The sequence below is a fragment of the Perissodus microlepis genome, chromosome 12, assembly GCF_051167445.1.
Source record: "Perissodus microlepis isolate ML-2025 ecotype Zambia chromosome 12, ASM5116744v1, whole genome shotgun sequence".
NCBI classification, from domain to species: domain Eukaryota; kingdom Metazoa; phylum Chordata; class Actinopteri; order Cichliformes; family Cichlidae; genus Perissodus; species Perissodus microlepis.
Genome location: NC_140472.1, coordinates 822,118 through 838,720, shown reverse-complemented (window position 1 = coordinate 838,720; position 16,603 = coordinate 822,118). Strand labels below are relative to the sequence as shown.

The 16,603-nt window shown below is 43.9% G+C and overlaps 1 protein-coding gene across 1 annotated transcript; it reads right to left on the bottom strand.

The window, feature by feature from the left end:
* Positions 1–6: 6 nt before the first annotated feature.
* Positions 7–16,233, bottom strand: pias2 (protein inhibitor of activated STAT, 2). The gene is made up of 9 exons (XM_084946682.1): positions 15,958–16,233; positions 11,775–11,940; positions 5,468–5,555; positions 5,330–5,380; positions 4,138–4,228; positions 3,918–4,052; positions 3,187–3,292; positions 2,667–2,740; positions 7–1,322 (listed from the first exon to the last, which is right to left on the bottom strand). Exons 2-9 carry the CDS (start codon positions 11,884–11,886, stop codon positions 1,158–1,160), a joined length of 822 nt encoding a protein of 273 aa, XP_084802808.1. The 5' UTR covers positions 11,887–11,940; positions 15,958–16,233; the 3' UTR covers positions 7–1,157.
* Positions 16,234–16,603: the final 370 nt, after the last annotated feature.

Below are 16,603 nucleotides of genomic sequence, written 5' to 3'. Positions count from 1 at the left end.
TCAATCTCTCGTCCTAGCCAATCGGTCTTTTCTCCAGCCTCAGATGAAGCCTTTTCTTCTGCCGCTCCTCTCGTGGCTGCACACCTAGCCTCCTGTCTACATCCCCTCCCAGACTATCTGCTGAACTCTTCCTTTGGATACGTTCTCATTCCACCACCAAGTCTCCTTGTCCTCTTTCCTCTATGCAGACACTATCCCAAACACCTTCTTGGCAGTTGTGCTGTAGTGCTTCAGTCCAACCCAGACCCCAACTCTTTGCAACAGTCAGCCTTCAGCTTCCACCACGTAATCCTCGCCTCCACCTTCATCCATCCTAGACTGCCTAGGTAGACTGTTTCTGCCACCACCTTACAGTCTCCTACCTCTTCAGATGGTACCTTTAAATGAGATGTAATCTACCTGTGTGAACCTGCCTCTGCTCATATATTACCTCCATCTTCAACAAAGCTATTTCCATCCTTTTCCAAAATCCACCACGATCCATCCTCTTGCATTTCTCTTCTTAACATCAACCCTAGTGAACCTCTCATCACCTCTGTTCCTTTCATTTACATTAACAGCTTCTCCCGTCACTAACCTCTCTCCCCTGGGGACACCAACATGTCATCAGAGTTTCATTCAGCCTGTGGGGCAGACGGACTGACCACATTCAGCATCACCTAACGGACTTGCAGTGTCACATTCATGGTCCCACCTTCAATTCAGTGTTATTTATACAGCATCACAACAACAGTCGCCTCGAGGTGCTTTATATTGTAAGGTAGATAGGTAGGTAAACAACACTGAGCTGAGCACAGCCTCACTATAAATTTGGCCAAGCCTACCCAGGCCTGATCCAAGTCACCAACAGGTGGACCTCAGTCATCAGTCCACCTGAGTATCTGACACATACGGGCACCAAACGGTGCATAAAGCACACATGGATGATTGTTCAGTGTTTCACCAGCTGGACCACATCCTCATTTAGGTTTGACAGCATTTCTATTAGATAATGGCAGATGGGATGAGCATGAAGGAGGCTGCAGTTTGGGGAAGGCCTCACAGACCAGTGCAGATCCCCACGTACTGACATGAGGTGGATCAAATGAAAAAGGGAGCTGTGGTCCAGCTTAAATTATCTCCAGTATGTCATGTTTCTGTGATGACGGCCTGTTCAGTTACCCATCAATGATGAGGCTCTCATACGCAGCCTTCTTGTCACACACAGGACAGATCCAGGTGGGTTTCTTCTCATTCATCTGCAGGTAGAGGGCAGCATCGAAACACTGCAAATGGGAGCACGTCACAGCCCTGCACGGCACCGTCAGTCGCATCTTACCCAGCTGCAGGACAAAACAAAGCTGAGGTCAGGCCGATGGGTAAACACAGCGGGTCAGCACTCGGCTCATACGTGAAACACAGGAAATATGAGTGTGTAACACGTTATAGGTTCATGTGTCAACATCTGTGACGTATGTAAGAGTCAATTCATCAGCAGGTTTCTGCATATGTGCACTGTCATAATGTTGAAGCTGCAGGGAGACTCAACCACACAGCCTCAACTGGAACTGAAGGGAGTTCCCTCTCAACCGAACACAGAGTTTAATAATCACAGCTCAGCAGGTTTTCTTTAACACTATGGCCTTCACCTCACCTCGGCCCAACCAGCTCCTACTTAGAGACACACAGCTGGAGACAGCTGCAGCCCAGAGCAGAGGACAGCAGGAAGCCCACAGTGTGGACACGTCTGTGGGCTCCAGGCTATAGAGTGTGGGGATTATATCATTTTATATCATGTTGATTCTTTTCATGTTATTACACACATTGCATTTGTGCTCATGATAGAGTTAAGCATACAGTCTAATGAAGGTTAAAAGCGTCGTTCAGCGTCATGTCTGAACTGATACATTGATGAAATGACCTGCATGCTGTGAATGAAGGCCTAACACGCTTACATACACATAGACATGAAGTATAATTTCTAGGGTAAAGGTGAAAGACATCTTGCTTTGTCTCTGCTTAGCAACTAGTGATGCGGGGCCTACAGGAAGCATCTGGAGGAGCCAGACAACCATATAAGGGAAATGCTGTTAAACACGGAAACTTGTTGAACTGTCGTTAATTATAACCTATACATGTGATGTTTTGTCTAACGCGAGAAGGGGCGTGAACCCTGACATGATAAAACCATGCTGAAAGTATGTTTTGACGGGAGATCTGGGGTGACAATATCGAGCTGTGTATCTTTCCACACACGTGTTTAATAAAATCATTGTTTTGACGCACTTGGACCAGAGGTCGTTTGTCTCTCACCTCAATCACGAATCGGGACAAGAGCCATGTATGACATTTATCATTTGTTTACATACGAGTCCAGATTTCTCTTCATTTTTTGGTTCATGTCATTTTTCTGCACACTACTTACATGTTGACTGTTTTGTTATGAATGTGTTATGGCAGCACTGTTTTAGTTTGTGCTGCTGTCCAAATATTTTCAGGTCCAAAGCCACAAAACGTCTGACTGCAGTTCTATATCAGTGCAGTTCTACAGTGAGGAGGGTTTATTGTGGAGCTTGTTAGTAACACTACATGTAGACACCTCGTTCTGACTCGTGGACTCAGCACACACAGTGTTCAAACTTCAGGGAGCTTCAAACGTGTCACATGTTGCATGGCTGCTTATTTACCGGGCACATAAGAGACACTCGAAGGCTCGTTGTAGCAATCTCACTGTCTGGATCTGCTGTCAGCTTCTCTTTGACTGGAACACAGAGAGGAGGGCAAAATGCAAAGACACAGGTTGAAACACACACGACAGGGCTTCAACACATTTCTACACTATGAGCCTGGTCTTATACTCAGCTTTGTCTCCTGCCTGGAACATGTCAGTCTCAGGCAGGAAATAACTAAGAACATAACTGTCATGTCTCTACTGTTTGTCAGCATGACCTGATGTCATGTGATCTACCCGATGTCATGTGATCTACCTGAGTATACGCGGGAAACATAAGTGTGAGGAGGATGAATAAAGTCGTAGTAAGACTGTAAAGCTGAGGCATCAGTGTTGTAGTCGCTCAAGCAGCTCATGTTTGGGTGAAGACCATCTGATTACAATCAGACCTGTACTGTGTGTGTGTGTGGGGGGGGCTTGTTACTGTAACAGTTACTGCTGCTCTGTAACTGTTACAGTAACAAGCTCATTATTACTCAGTGCTCTGGAGTGGTCTGGGTTCCTGATGCCCTTCATCCTCAGTCTTTGCAGGAGCAGGGGAGACGTCAGCTGCCTCACCAAGTACACAGACATGGAGTAGGTCTGAAACAAAGACGGCGGTGGCTCATAATCAGTGTGAAGCAGCAGGAGTCAAACACACGCTCAGAATTAAAATGACATCAATAACAGGAAGAAACAACAGATGTTCAATGAGACAACAGGCTTTAGCTACTGATGCTTCTCATTGTCACACTAATAATAACAACAGAGACACTTCATACACAGTGTGGATCACTGATGTTTGGCATCAGGTAAGGTCTCGTGTCTCGACAACATCCCATACACATATCTGTCTGTTTCATGTCTACGGTGAGTTTCTCTTTAACAGGTTGTTCCTGCTGTGAGTCCCTGCAGCCGGAGCCCGATTGCTGTTTCTTCCAATTCTGCTGTTTTGCTTCAGAGATGAGACTAGAACGATGTGACTGTAAATGTGTTTCTTTAAAGAGAAGTGTGTGTGTGGCAGTATCCAGATTACAACCCTGTGAATTCAGAGAGCATCTCCCCCCCTGGCATATGGATTGATGTCTTCAGTCTGACAGTAATTCTCCACGTGAGCTCATTTTCTGCACATGTACTGCTGACTGAGGCCTGCTGTTCCACCTCCACACATCACAGCGCATAAACATAAGCATGCTTAAACATTTCCAACTTGAGCTTCTTCTCTTACCTTTCCAATTTCAGGTGCCCATGTCACTGAAATCTGATTGGGTACTGCAGATGAGAGTCTAACAAGGGAGGTAATGTTGAGTGGTCTTCCTGGTCTCTTCTGTTCCACGCCATTTTTTGGTGGCGGTGCGTAGCCCTGCAGGCAGAAATCCAACGTTAGCATATTCACAATATAAAGTTTGCCCGGCTTCTTGTTTGACTGCAGTACAACGAGCACTTACTGGCAAAGGAAACAGTTTTCCATTGACCTTTATGCAAAGACTGTTGGGGTAATTGTCCTCCTGAGGGCAGCTCGTCTCTGATAAACAAAACCTGAAAACACACAGAAACATTTCAGAGCCCGGTACGAAACTTTAGATATAGTCAGATATACACAGATATAGTCAAGATATACACAGATATACTCTGATATACTCTGATATACTCAGATATACTCTGATATACTCAGATATACTCTATTTAGGTAACTGAGACTTCATCATTACTCTTAACTGAGAAGTGTGTCGAGCCTAACCGGTGTAGGAGAAATAAGACAGAGCTGTATTTATATTTAAAAATCTGGACAATAATGTTTTTTCTGAAACGCGAACAACGAGATCTGTTACAAGCAGTTATTTATGAATGTTTACTGTCATAATATGACAGAAATAATCTGGTTTGATTGTCACAGGAAGTCAGGGATCAGTCCCAGTGTGTTCAGATCAGCGGGCTGGTATTTCTCCTGTTTTCATTTATCAGCCACTACAGAGAGTAAAACATCCACACTAACATCTCACAGAGGACAATATAACGGGGGTCAGGCTCTAATGTAAAGCCCTCTTCACACCGACCGCGTCAATTCACCCGCCCTGTATATCTGAACCAAGCTGGAGCTTTCTGATGTTTCCGAATCAACAGATCTGACCAATCAGATCACAGCATTTGGTAACAGGTGCCCTCGTAGCTCAAATCTCGCACTGGTATGAATATTCAATGATATGGAAATACAGTTTGTAGCTCAGACACAGCTAGACGCTGCTCTGGGTCCATCTGAATGACCCCTCTGAGTTCAAACTGCCATCCTGAAACATGTATGAGAGCCAGCACACAGCCTCAGTGTCCAAACTACGCTGTGATATTCTCCATGTTGCTGCCTGCTCGTGAGAACTGGAGGAACTCGGAATCTCTGCTTCCTCCTTTCCTCCTTCAGGATCATCAGGACCAGATCATCATCGCTTCAGCTTCTTCTTCTTTTTTTTAAAACCGTTTGTTTTTTGAGGACGAATTTTCCTCAAAACTCAGTGTGTATAAGTCACACATCGGTTTAGATCGATCAAATCTGGAATGTCATGTTGTCTTTAGGCACTGTGTTCGGTGTGGAACGGGCTCTATAAATGTCACTTTAAGTGTTTACAGAAAACTGAACATCCTCACCTCAGCTGAATCTGAACCATATAGTCTCTCCTCCCACCTGGTAGAAAGTCTCTGAAAAAGTTTAAATTAGTTAAAGTCGATTTTAAAAACTTTTTAAAGTTACTGCAGATGAACCGACCAATCAAGAAACAGGCTTACCGGGAGATGCACACTTCTCTAACTTGTTGTGGCGTCAACGCAAAGATAAAATATTTTTCCTGGTGGTACCTCTGTGCTGTACTCGCTCCTGTCAACAGAAACCAGGGCTGTCAAGTCAGGTTACAATACACACACGCACACACGCGCGCACACGCACACACTTTCTCTGTCATTTATATTTTGGACAAACGATCCTGACTTCAATGATTTCTTCACTGAGATCGGCACCATCTCTCTGTTAGCTGTTGTTATACTGACTGTTGTTATACTGACTGTTGTTATACTGACTGTTGTTATACTGACTGTTGCCCCACAGCAGTGACTTTTATCATCATCATGTGCCTGAGTACACTGAGTCCATCCTCACCCACCCACGACCTGTTTCAGTCTGCATCCTTAAAGGACGCCCTCTCTGGTGCTTTCAAACCACTCATGTGCTAATGCTGTTCCTGCACTTCAGTTCAGTTCCTGTTCCATGATGGTAACAGCAGTAACACCTCCAACAACATCATGCTGCGCAAAAGGCTCCACAGCAGCGTGTGCTCAGCCCACTACTCCTCACACAGCTGATCCACCAACCAAATCATTGGGTTTCCAGACGACATGGCACCAGTGGGCCTCATCACTACAGGAGTGAGATTAGCCATTTGGTCCAGTGGTGTAAAAACAATCCTCTCCTTCTGAATGTAGAGAACACCAAGAGACCTGAGGTCACCTCGACTATCAAAGCTGCTGCTGTGCATTGGTGGCCTGAGAAGGCTCAAACTCAGCTGCGCTTACTTCGTAAGCAGGAAAGCACGAGTCCCACCTCGCATCATGGGCAGCATTAAGAGTTTCCTTAGTGGCTGCATCACTGTGTGGTGCAGAGGCTGAACATCCATCTGCCAGAAGCCCCAGAGAGGCATAGTGAACACAGGCAGCAAGATCCTCAGTCCCCCTCCCCACCCTCAACACCCACATGCCATCAGCCATCAGCATTGCTGTTGACGCCTCCCAGCCTCCACACTCCTCCTGCCTTTGGGAAGGAGTTTATCGAGTTGACCTCTTTTCTTGGTCTGCCTGTCCAAGTTTTGGATTTGTTCATCATTTTTCATATTTCAGGGTAAATAAAAACACACTTTGGATTTAAACACCTGTGTCCTCGATGCTGTTGATGTGTAATTAACTGAAATTACAAATAGATTTTTGGGACTAGGACAATCAAATTAATTACATTTTCTGTCCTCTAGATGGCAACGTTGTGTACTGATTGTCAAGCAGACGGGACAAGTTATGAGCCAAGTATACTCACTCCATCAGTCATGTTGGGACTAGGGGTGGGCGATAGAAACGATATAAATTTGGCCAACGATAGAGATTTTGACAACGGCTGTGTCCCAATCCAGGGTCTACAGCCTTAAAGGCCGCATTTTAAGGCCGATTACGTCACAGCGACGCGACGAAGGCTGTCCCAATTCAAAGGCTGCTCGAAATGCGGCCCTCAAATGCGTCCTTCATTTCCCTGAATTTTAAGGATGTGGCGGTGTAGACTTCGTGGCCCAACATATCCCAGAATGCATAGCGCGGCGGTGGGTGTGCATAATTTTGCCAAAAAAAAACGACGGATGAGGGGCGGCCGAAGAGTGAACTTTAAGTAAGTACTGAATATGATGTCACTTATTTATGTGCAAATGTTTACTAACGAAGAACATTAAAACATTACTGTTGGCCACATGTCGGCAAAGTTATGTGACATTAGTGACGTTTGTACTAACTTGGTTTTAAAGCCTTTACTTTAAAATATACGCCGTTCAATAGCTGAGCTTAATCTTACAGAGAATGATCAAAGCTCATGTAGAAACAAACAAACAAATGAACAAAAGATTTTCTCCTTCATTTCTGTCAAACAAAGCTGTATGAAACGTTTCCAGCTGTTAGTATCATGGTTGCTAGGCAACCTGGGCAGCGCGACGGAGGGAAGACCGTCCCATTTCACAAGCCTCGCACTTCCGGCCTTAGCGGTCTTTAAGTACGCGGCCCTTGTGGACCGTTAAGGCTGCAGACCCTGAATTGGGATACAGCCTATACCGCTCTATCGCGATAGCGCATGTTGATGATGTCATCAAGCTGCGCCTGTTTTGGTCGAAAGCATCGCAGCGGCTACAACCATTATCATCTGCAAATTATGGCGGGCGACAGTCACAGCAAAGAGATGAAGCACTGTTGAAATATGGGGAAAGCCAAAAACTGCGCTTCCTCCACTTCCGTAACATTGATTCATTAATGTTGAATTCTCTGGCAGCTGCTCTGTTCCCATGTTGTTGCAGTATATTAATGACTAACCTCGTATTGTGGATGAATAATCTCAGTTGTTCTCCTGACTGCAGTTTGGCCCGTGTACAGCATCCTGCTATGCGACTGCATTTGTCTCTGACCACCAGAATCCCTCACGTTAACTTTTATCGAGTGGAAAAAAAGTTGGCGTTCATCCTCCAGCTTCACTGTGCTAATGTTATGCTAACATAGCTGTGTCGCTAGCAATCACGTAGCACAACATTATATACCAGGTAGTCCAACTTCAGTAACCCTGCAAACGCCGCTGCTGTTTAGTTTTCTGTCTTCATTTATGTTGGAAGTGGTAGCAGAGCTGTACGTTTTAATTAGTTTCAAAAATCTCTCAGTCAGAACATGCTATGAAATGTTTAGGTGTAATCTAGCGAGCTAACTTCCTGTTAACTTGTAACTCCGTTAAATTTAATAAATTCTGTTTTCATGGATGCCTGGATGTTAAACGTAATTGTTACACCTGGTAAAGCAGCAACGCTGATGATTTTATTAAAGGTGAAAGAATTTAGACCGTTTTTAACTCTCAGTGTTCGTTTGACTTTGGGACCTGAAGCAGACGGAGTTTTGGACCCAGATTACTCCGTGAAGCTCCTCACTACGGCAGCGTAATGCTCTGGCAATCCATCAAGCAGTGCGGCTTACCAAAGTTGTACTAAAACACTTTTTAACAGATTTCTGCCCAAATCGGTTCAAGGTCAGTGAGCACAACCAGAATTCATACATAAGGCACACTCTCGATTTTTGAGAAAATTAATTAAGTGTGCCTTATAGTGTGGAAAACACGTTATACAGAGGAAAAGAATATATCGCGATATATATCGTTACCGCACATGCTTCAAATTATATCGCAATATGGATTTCAGGCCATATCGCCCAGCCCTAGTTGGGACCATTTAAACTAGTACTGCGGGTATAAAATACTCACTGCAGTATTCTCCTGAACGACAGGAGTCACCACATCAGCACTGCTCTTCAATTCAGTTTTATTTATAAAGAGCCAAAACACAACAACAGTTGCCTCAAGGTGCTTTATACAGGGAGTGCAGAATTATTAGGCAAATGAGTATTTTGTCCACACCATCCTCTTCATGCATGTTGTCTTACTCCAAGCTGTATAGGCTCGAAAGCGTACTACCAATTAAGCATATTAGGTGATGTGCATCTCTGTAATGAGAAGGGGTGTGGTCTAATGACATCAACACCCTATATCAGGTGTGCATAATTATTAGGCAACGTCCTTTCCTTTGGCAAAATGGGTCAAAAGAAGGACTTGACAGGCTCAGAAAAGTCAAAAATAGTGAGATATCTTGCAGAGGGATGCAGCAGTCTCAAAATTGCAAAGCTTCTGAAGCGTGATCATCGAACAATCAAGCGTTTCATTCAAAATAGTCAACAGGGTCGCAAGAAGCGTGTGGAAAAACCAAGGCGCAAAATAACTGCCCATGAACTGAGAAAAGTCAAGCGTGCAGCTGCCAAGATGCCACTTGCCACCAGTTTGGCCATATTTCAGAGCTGCAACATCACTGGAGTGCCCAAAAGCACAAGGTGTGCAATACTCAGAGACATGGCCAAGGTAAGAAAGGCTGAAAGACGACCACCACTGAACAAGACACACAAGCTGAAACATCAAGACTGGGCCAAGAAATATCTCAAGACTGGTTTTTCTAAGGTTTTATGGACTGATGAAATGAGAGTGAGTCTTGATGGGCCAGATGGATGGGCCCGTGGCTGGATTGGTAAAGGGCAGAGAGCTCCAGTCCGACTCAGACGCCAGCAAGGTGGAGGTGGAGTACTGGTTTGGGCTGGTATCATCAAAGATGAGCTTGTGGGGCCTTTTGGGGTTGAGGATGGAGTCAAGCTCAACTCCCAGTCCTACTGCCAGTTTCTGGAAGACACCTTCTTCAAGCAGTGGTACAGGAAGAAGTCTGCATCCTTCAAGAAAAACATGATTTTCATGCAGGACAATGCTCCATCACACGCGTCCAAGTACTCCACAGCGTGGCTGGCAAGAAAGGGTATAAAAGAAGAAAAACTAATGACATGGCCTCCTTGTTCACCTGATCTGAACCCCATTGAGAACCTGTGGTCCATCATCAAATGTGAGATTTACAAGGAGGGAAAACAGTACACCTCTCTGAACAGTGTCTGGGAGGCTGTGGTTGCTGCTGCACGCAATGTTGATGGTGAACAGATCAAAACACTGACAGAATCCATGGATGGCAGGCTTTTGAGTGTCCTTGCAAAGAAAGGTGGCTATATTGGTCGCTGATTTGTTTTTGTTTTGTTTTTGAATGTCAGAAATGTATATTTGTGAATGTGGAGATGTTATATTGGTTTCACTGGTAAAAATAAATCATTGAAATGGGTATATATTTGTTTTTTGTTAAGTTGCCTAATAATTATGCACAGTAATAGTCACCTGCACACACAGATATCCCCCTAAAATAGCTCAAACTAAAAACAAACTGAAAACTACTTCCAAAAACATTCAGCTTTGATATTAATGAGTTTTTTGGGTTCATTGAGAACATGGTTGTTGTTCAATAATAACATTATTCCTCAAAAATACAACTTGCCTAATAATTCTGCACTCCCTGTATGTACGGAAGGAAACGCAAAACTGGAAGGTTCAAAGGTTTTTCCCTCATTCTTGCAACATGTAGATAAGGTCTGGATTACACCCCACTGTGGAGATGAACACCCGGAGACCTGATGCACTGCTATACCTCTCTGAACTGTAAGTGAAGTCTGCCACCTGAGGCAGGCATGCAGATCAACACACAGATCCAGTCTGACCACATTCCTACCCAGAGGTGGCACAAGTTACTTAAGCAGAAGTGCACACTCGTAATAAGTAAGTACTCTGGTTAAAGTACTGTTTCTACCAGCTGTTCTTGTGCAAAGCTACCTGAATGTCATGCAACAGTAAAAGGATATCAGGATTGCAAACGTTACATCTCAGTCTGAATTCTAATGAACGCAGTCAGTTTGAATCAGTCGAACATGAGCAGAGACAAGGAAGATTATTTTAAACGAGCTCTATTTCCTGTTGTAGAGGTGACTCCACACCTGCACAGCTCAATGAGTACAGTCAGGGTTTGAGGTGGGCGTCAGCGTGTAACAATACTACAGTAGATTTCCTTAGTGTTCAGGCTGTGATCAGCTGACCTGCTGCTCCCGGTGGATGTACACACCTGAATTCAACCAGATGTGAGCAGATGTTTCCTGAGCCGTCCTGGCTGATTTCCATCCTCTGCACTGCTGTCTTTATATTAGACGGTTTAAAGTTGGTATGAAGGTTAAATTCAGTGAACTGATCTAAGAATTATCAGCCTACCTTCTAAACGTCCCAGTTTATCCAACCTCGCCTCACAGGAAGTGCAGTATTCCCATGAGCCATGGGTGTCACCACTCAGACTACACCACCATATCAGTGCTGACAGAGGCGAGGAAAAGTCAAAACTGGAAGTCAAGACTTTGCCGAGTGTTTTTGTTCTTTCCAAACTGTTCCAGCGTCTCCTTCTGTGTATCTGCACGTCCCTGAGCTCCTGTTCTGGAGCATCATTAACATGGGGGTAAAAGACTCTTCCACCCAGATGGGCAACGCACCTGGTTGTAAAAAATCAAGACCAGTCGACACACCACAAGTTTGTGTCTTGTGACACATGATGTGACGTCAAACTAAGCGGCGCGGTGAGCGTGAGGGCGCCATAAATCATCCCTGCTACCCTCGATGTAACCTAACTGACCATGAGCAGCACTAACACTGGAGAAGCTCGAGAAAGCTTCTAATTCACAGGAAATGACGCAGTTCATCCACCTGCTGTGAAGAGGTCATGGAACAGGAAGTCTGACACCCCTGCAATGGTTTATCTGTGCTCTACACTGGGCTCAGTTTACGCGAGTAAAAGCCGACATTTCTTATCGTATTAACCCAATAAAACATTTGACTTTCAGTGTTGAAAACAAAGTGAAAGCAGACCTAGACTTGAAGGTTTGATCAGAACATCCAGCACATCGTAGAAGGGAAGAGGCTTCATCTGCACATCAGGGTGGACTGGGGGGATGAGAGGGGCTGGCTGCTGGAGATTCATGGTGGATGTGGGGACACACGGCTGCTTCTCCCGTCTGTGTTACAGAACTTACTCCTGTTTAACATAGAGAAATGAATGCGTATTTACTATGGTTAGCCTTCAATCAACAGAGAACAAGCAGCAGTGATGGTTGGACCTCCACGGTTGGAGACAGACTGGTAACGCAGCTCCTTCATACGTAAGCAGTGACAGACTGATACTGAGCCCAGTAACACGTCTCGACGGTACATGACTGAATATTAGCATAAAATAAAAACAAATTAAAAGAGTTTTCCACAGTCATACTGATGCACTGAGTGAACAAAGCACAACTGTGTGATGTAGATCTGAGCGTACAGTAACATTTTTAGAATAATGTTGCATAAAAAAGCAAAAGAGGCCCTTTTATTAGTACTTTACAATATTAGAACTGCAGGTGTTTTATCAACATATCAACACGTCGTTGCCTCAGGGTTTGACTGGAATAATAATGTCATAATGTGAATTCATTCATATCAGCTGACGTACAGCCGGCTGCTGTGAGACGACTCCACAGTTTCTCTGGTTCAAACATTTTCCCAACAAGTTCAACACCAGCTTGTTTTTACTGAACAAAGTGTTTGTTTGTGTCACTAAACTAGTCACATGTCATCATGTGTGAAACACACACGACAACATGTGGGTTACTGACACAGCAAGCTTCAGCTTACATGGTTATCAAGCAGAGACAAAACAGGACATTTCTGCCACGATCCCACAGCAGAGGGACGGGAGCTGAGGAGGATATAACAAATCTGATATATACTACTCATAACATTACTTTCATGTTACTCTGTAAAATAAGCTGAAACACACTGTCTCATAATCACCATTTAACAATATAACCTGAGGCTACAGCCCCACACACCAACACAGATCCTATCCTGATGAGGACACTCGTGATCTTTCTCTGAGTGTTTATGTATGAAACTAGGGGTGGGCGATAGAAACGATATACGATAGAAACGATATAAATTTGGCCAACGATAGAGATTTTGACTATACCGCTCTATCACGATAGCGCATGTTGATGATGTCATCAAGCTGCGCCTGTTTTGGTCGAAAGCATTGCAGCGGCTACAACCATTATCATCTGCAAATTATGGCGGGCGACAGTCACAGCAAAGAGATGAAGCACTGTTGAAATATGGGGAAAGCCAAAAACTGCGCTTCCTCCACTTCCGTAACATTGATTCATTAATGTTCTCAGTGTTCGTTTGACTTTGGGACCTGAAGCAGACGGAGTTTTGGACCCAGATTACTCCGTGAAGCTCCTCACTACAGCAGCCGTAATGCTCTGACAATCCACCAAGCAGTGCGGCTTACCAAAGTTGTACTAAAACACTTTTTAACAGATTTCTGCAGCCAAAATCGGTTCGAGGTCAGTAAGCACAACCAGAATTCATACATAAGGCACACTCTCGACTTCTGAGAAAATTAAAGGATTTTAAGTCCTTATAGTGTGGAAAATACGTTATACAGAAGAAAAGAATATATCGCGATATATATCGTTACCACACATGCTTCAAATTATATCGCGATATGGATTTCAGGCCATATCGCCCATTTCATAATGAAACCAGCACAAAGACACTTCAAAGTGATTCTACATCAACAGGTAGAAACCTGCAGCCTGACTGCTCATCAGTTTTTGCCTGTTCAAGTTCGGCAGCAGCTCACTTTGTCACGGTGCTGGTCTGGGGTCAGCATTTACTCAGCTTTAACGTCACTCTGGGATCTTGGCTAGCTTAGCGTTAGCTTAGCATTAGCATGTTGTCTGTACAGGTGCTTGTAAAGAGCTGAAGTTGTGTTAACAGTGTGATTCTGTCCTGGAGCAGTCTCACTTTACCATCACGCTCTCATCCTTTTGTCCACGCTGCGGACTGCGCTGCTGTGTTCCTCCTCCACAAACTGGAATCAGCTGATCGTAGCGAGGGTGCAAGAACTGATAACTGGGATCTATAGGCAGACAGACTAACGATTCCAAGGAATCCTCGTGTCCCAACCCTAGAGGCAGGTGACATCCACACAGTAATTGTCTTTTTTCTGTTCGTTAAACATGCTGATCATCCTTCATCTAGTCTCCCGCTTAAAACACATTCTTACAAAAACTACTGGAATCCATCAGTGTCTCCCCTCAACTCTATGGTATCAACTTTAAAACATCCTACATCATCTCGTCCTCAACTTATCACATTCCCAAGATTCCCAGAAAACGTACTCTGACCTTTAGGTCGAGGTCACCGAGGTTGGAACTCATTAGAAGATGTTGAGTAGATACACTTATGGTACTAAATGAAAATCCTACGTCGCTTCATTCTGTAGGTCTTCCATTTTCTTTTTAAAGTAAGGTCACGTGATATTTTGTGTAGCAACACTAATCCTAACTCTACCGATACAGGCACGCCACAGGTCAATAGGATGCTGAATTCACTCCCTGCTCTCACACATGATCTCCAGACCTGCATGCACCTCTTCCCTCTGAGCCCCCCCCTCCAAACATACAAACTCTGACCCACCACCATCAGCCTTTCATTGACTGCCCCACTCCCACTGCACACGAACTTGCCCACAATCACTATGATTGTGTTGGGCATTGCTGTTTAAATAATTGTGTAGTGTTGTATTGTGTTGTACATAAAACTTTATTTTATTTTGTTTTTATTTCCTTCTCTATCTTTGTATTTTTAGTGTACACTGGGGGAGCATTGCAACTCCAAATTCCTGTGTACGACTGTACATATGATCTTTGACAATAAAGCTGACTTTGACTACTAAACGAGAGGGCCCATCTCACCTGAGGCAACCTTTCTGGACACAGCTGCTTAGACTGACTGGTTAAAAGGTCTAATTTATAAATGCAGGCAGATTTCCAAAGAATGAGTCTTTATCAACAAGGACAACTCAAAAGGATTCGACTGAGCAGCTGCTCTGGTTATAAGAAGAAGGCTTCACAGCAATAATAAGCAGTAATATCTTCATATGAATTTGTCTCTATGTGACAACAACATGTTATAGTGATTTATCACAGCTGCTGTATCATCAGGAATAAACTGCATGTAATTTCAAACTGTCGGATGGCAACATTTATGACAGATACAGTGTTGGTGTGTTTGACAAAACTCAGAACTATCTGACTGAATTAAACAGATTTGATGAAGTTTAACTTAATTTGCAGTTGAAAAAGATCAAATGTCAAAGTTTATTATTACAATGTGGATTTGTTATATGTTTGAACTGAAAACTAGAGCGTAAGAAAAGTACTTCAATCGTGTATTTCATTGTGTTTTTAATGAATCCATTTGAACTTTCAAATGCGAGTTTAAATGTTTGTCTGAATCAAAGTGACAGACGGAGAAACCTGATTTCATCAGCTGAACAAACACAACTGATTCTAGTTTCTCAGAACTGAAGACGAACACACAACATACACACAACAGCACGGCCAAGTGCCCAGCTTAGTTTGTCCTTTATCCGGGGTCTTGTTTCAGTGTCACGTCCACGGTGAGTGAACCCACGACAGTGTGACGATACAGACGCGGTGAGCGAGCGCTGGATCAGGAATATTTAACACGACATGAAAGTTTCTGTAATCTCGTTACTAATAAAATGAAAACCCGGATGTTTTAACATGTTTGTATACATCGTGTTTAACTCACAGCCTCGCGATAACTTTTGGCTAATCGGGTGTATGTAGTTTTTTCGATTAGCAGTTTGGTTTAAGATTCCCACGGAAACTATTTATTATGTTTCTTACACCATACCTCACACTCATGTCTGCCACATACAACACGTAGTACATCAAGACAGTGTGCGAGCTTTAGGCGCATTAACTTATAATAACAGCGGTTTGTTGGGAGCTAGCAGAGACTGGCTAGCCTGTGTTAGCATCAGGGCTACATAGTGAAACGTCCACGATTCCCGTGACTACGCTCATCCCTGCCTGTGGGCGCCCACCTCGCCCATCACTCACACAAACACACATCAGCTGCTTTCTTCGTTACAAGCTTCAGCGTCAACACGAGTGACAGGTTGTGTTTTGTTTTCGCCTACCCGAAGCACCACAGTCCTCGCCATCTTGTTGTTCCGGTCAGTGTGATCACTTCCAGGTGAAGCGTTATTTTCGTGCCAGGAATCTCCGAAAACGTCAGAGCACTTGTGCAAATATGTGATGTCTATTATATGTGATGGTATTTGAAGTTTACACAGCTACATTCTCGCATGAAAAGATCTTTAAAGTTTATTTTGTGACCCAGAAAGAGTGATATTTCAAACTCTGCCACTCTGTATTCCTCCGCCACTGCCTCGTTTGAGTTTTGGACGAAATGCATTCTGGGATATTGCATTTCGTCATTTCGAGCTGATTGGAGACCAAAACAGCCAATCAGATTTTTTTGCATCCAAGTCTGTGATTGGCTGGTTTTGTGGCACAAATATAACGGTGTAGAGAAAGAGTTGAGCGCGCACGGGCAGAAATGTTGAGAGCGCGAGCAACACATTGCGAGCGAGCGCAAATGCAAAAACTGAGCGAGAGGGGCTGCTGTTGTGTGTGTGGATAATAGCAAACACTGAAATACATTTTTTGCACGCAGGAATGAATTTTGTTCACTCAAATTTAGCTTTTCTTCGCTCAAAATAAATTTCTCCTCAAAATACAACACTTGCACCTGCAAACTTTTTTTACTTGCGCTCAATTTTT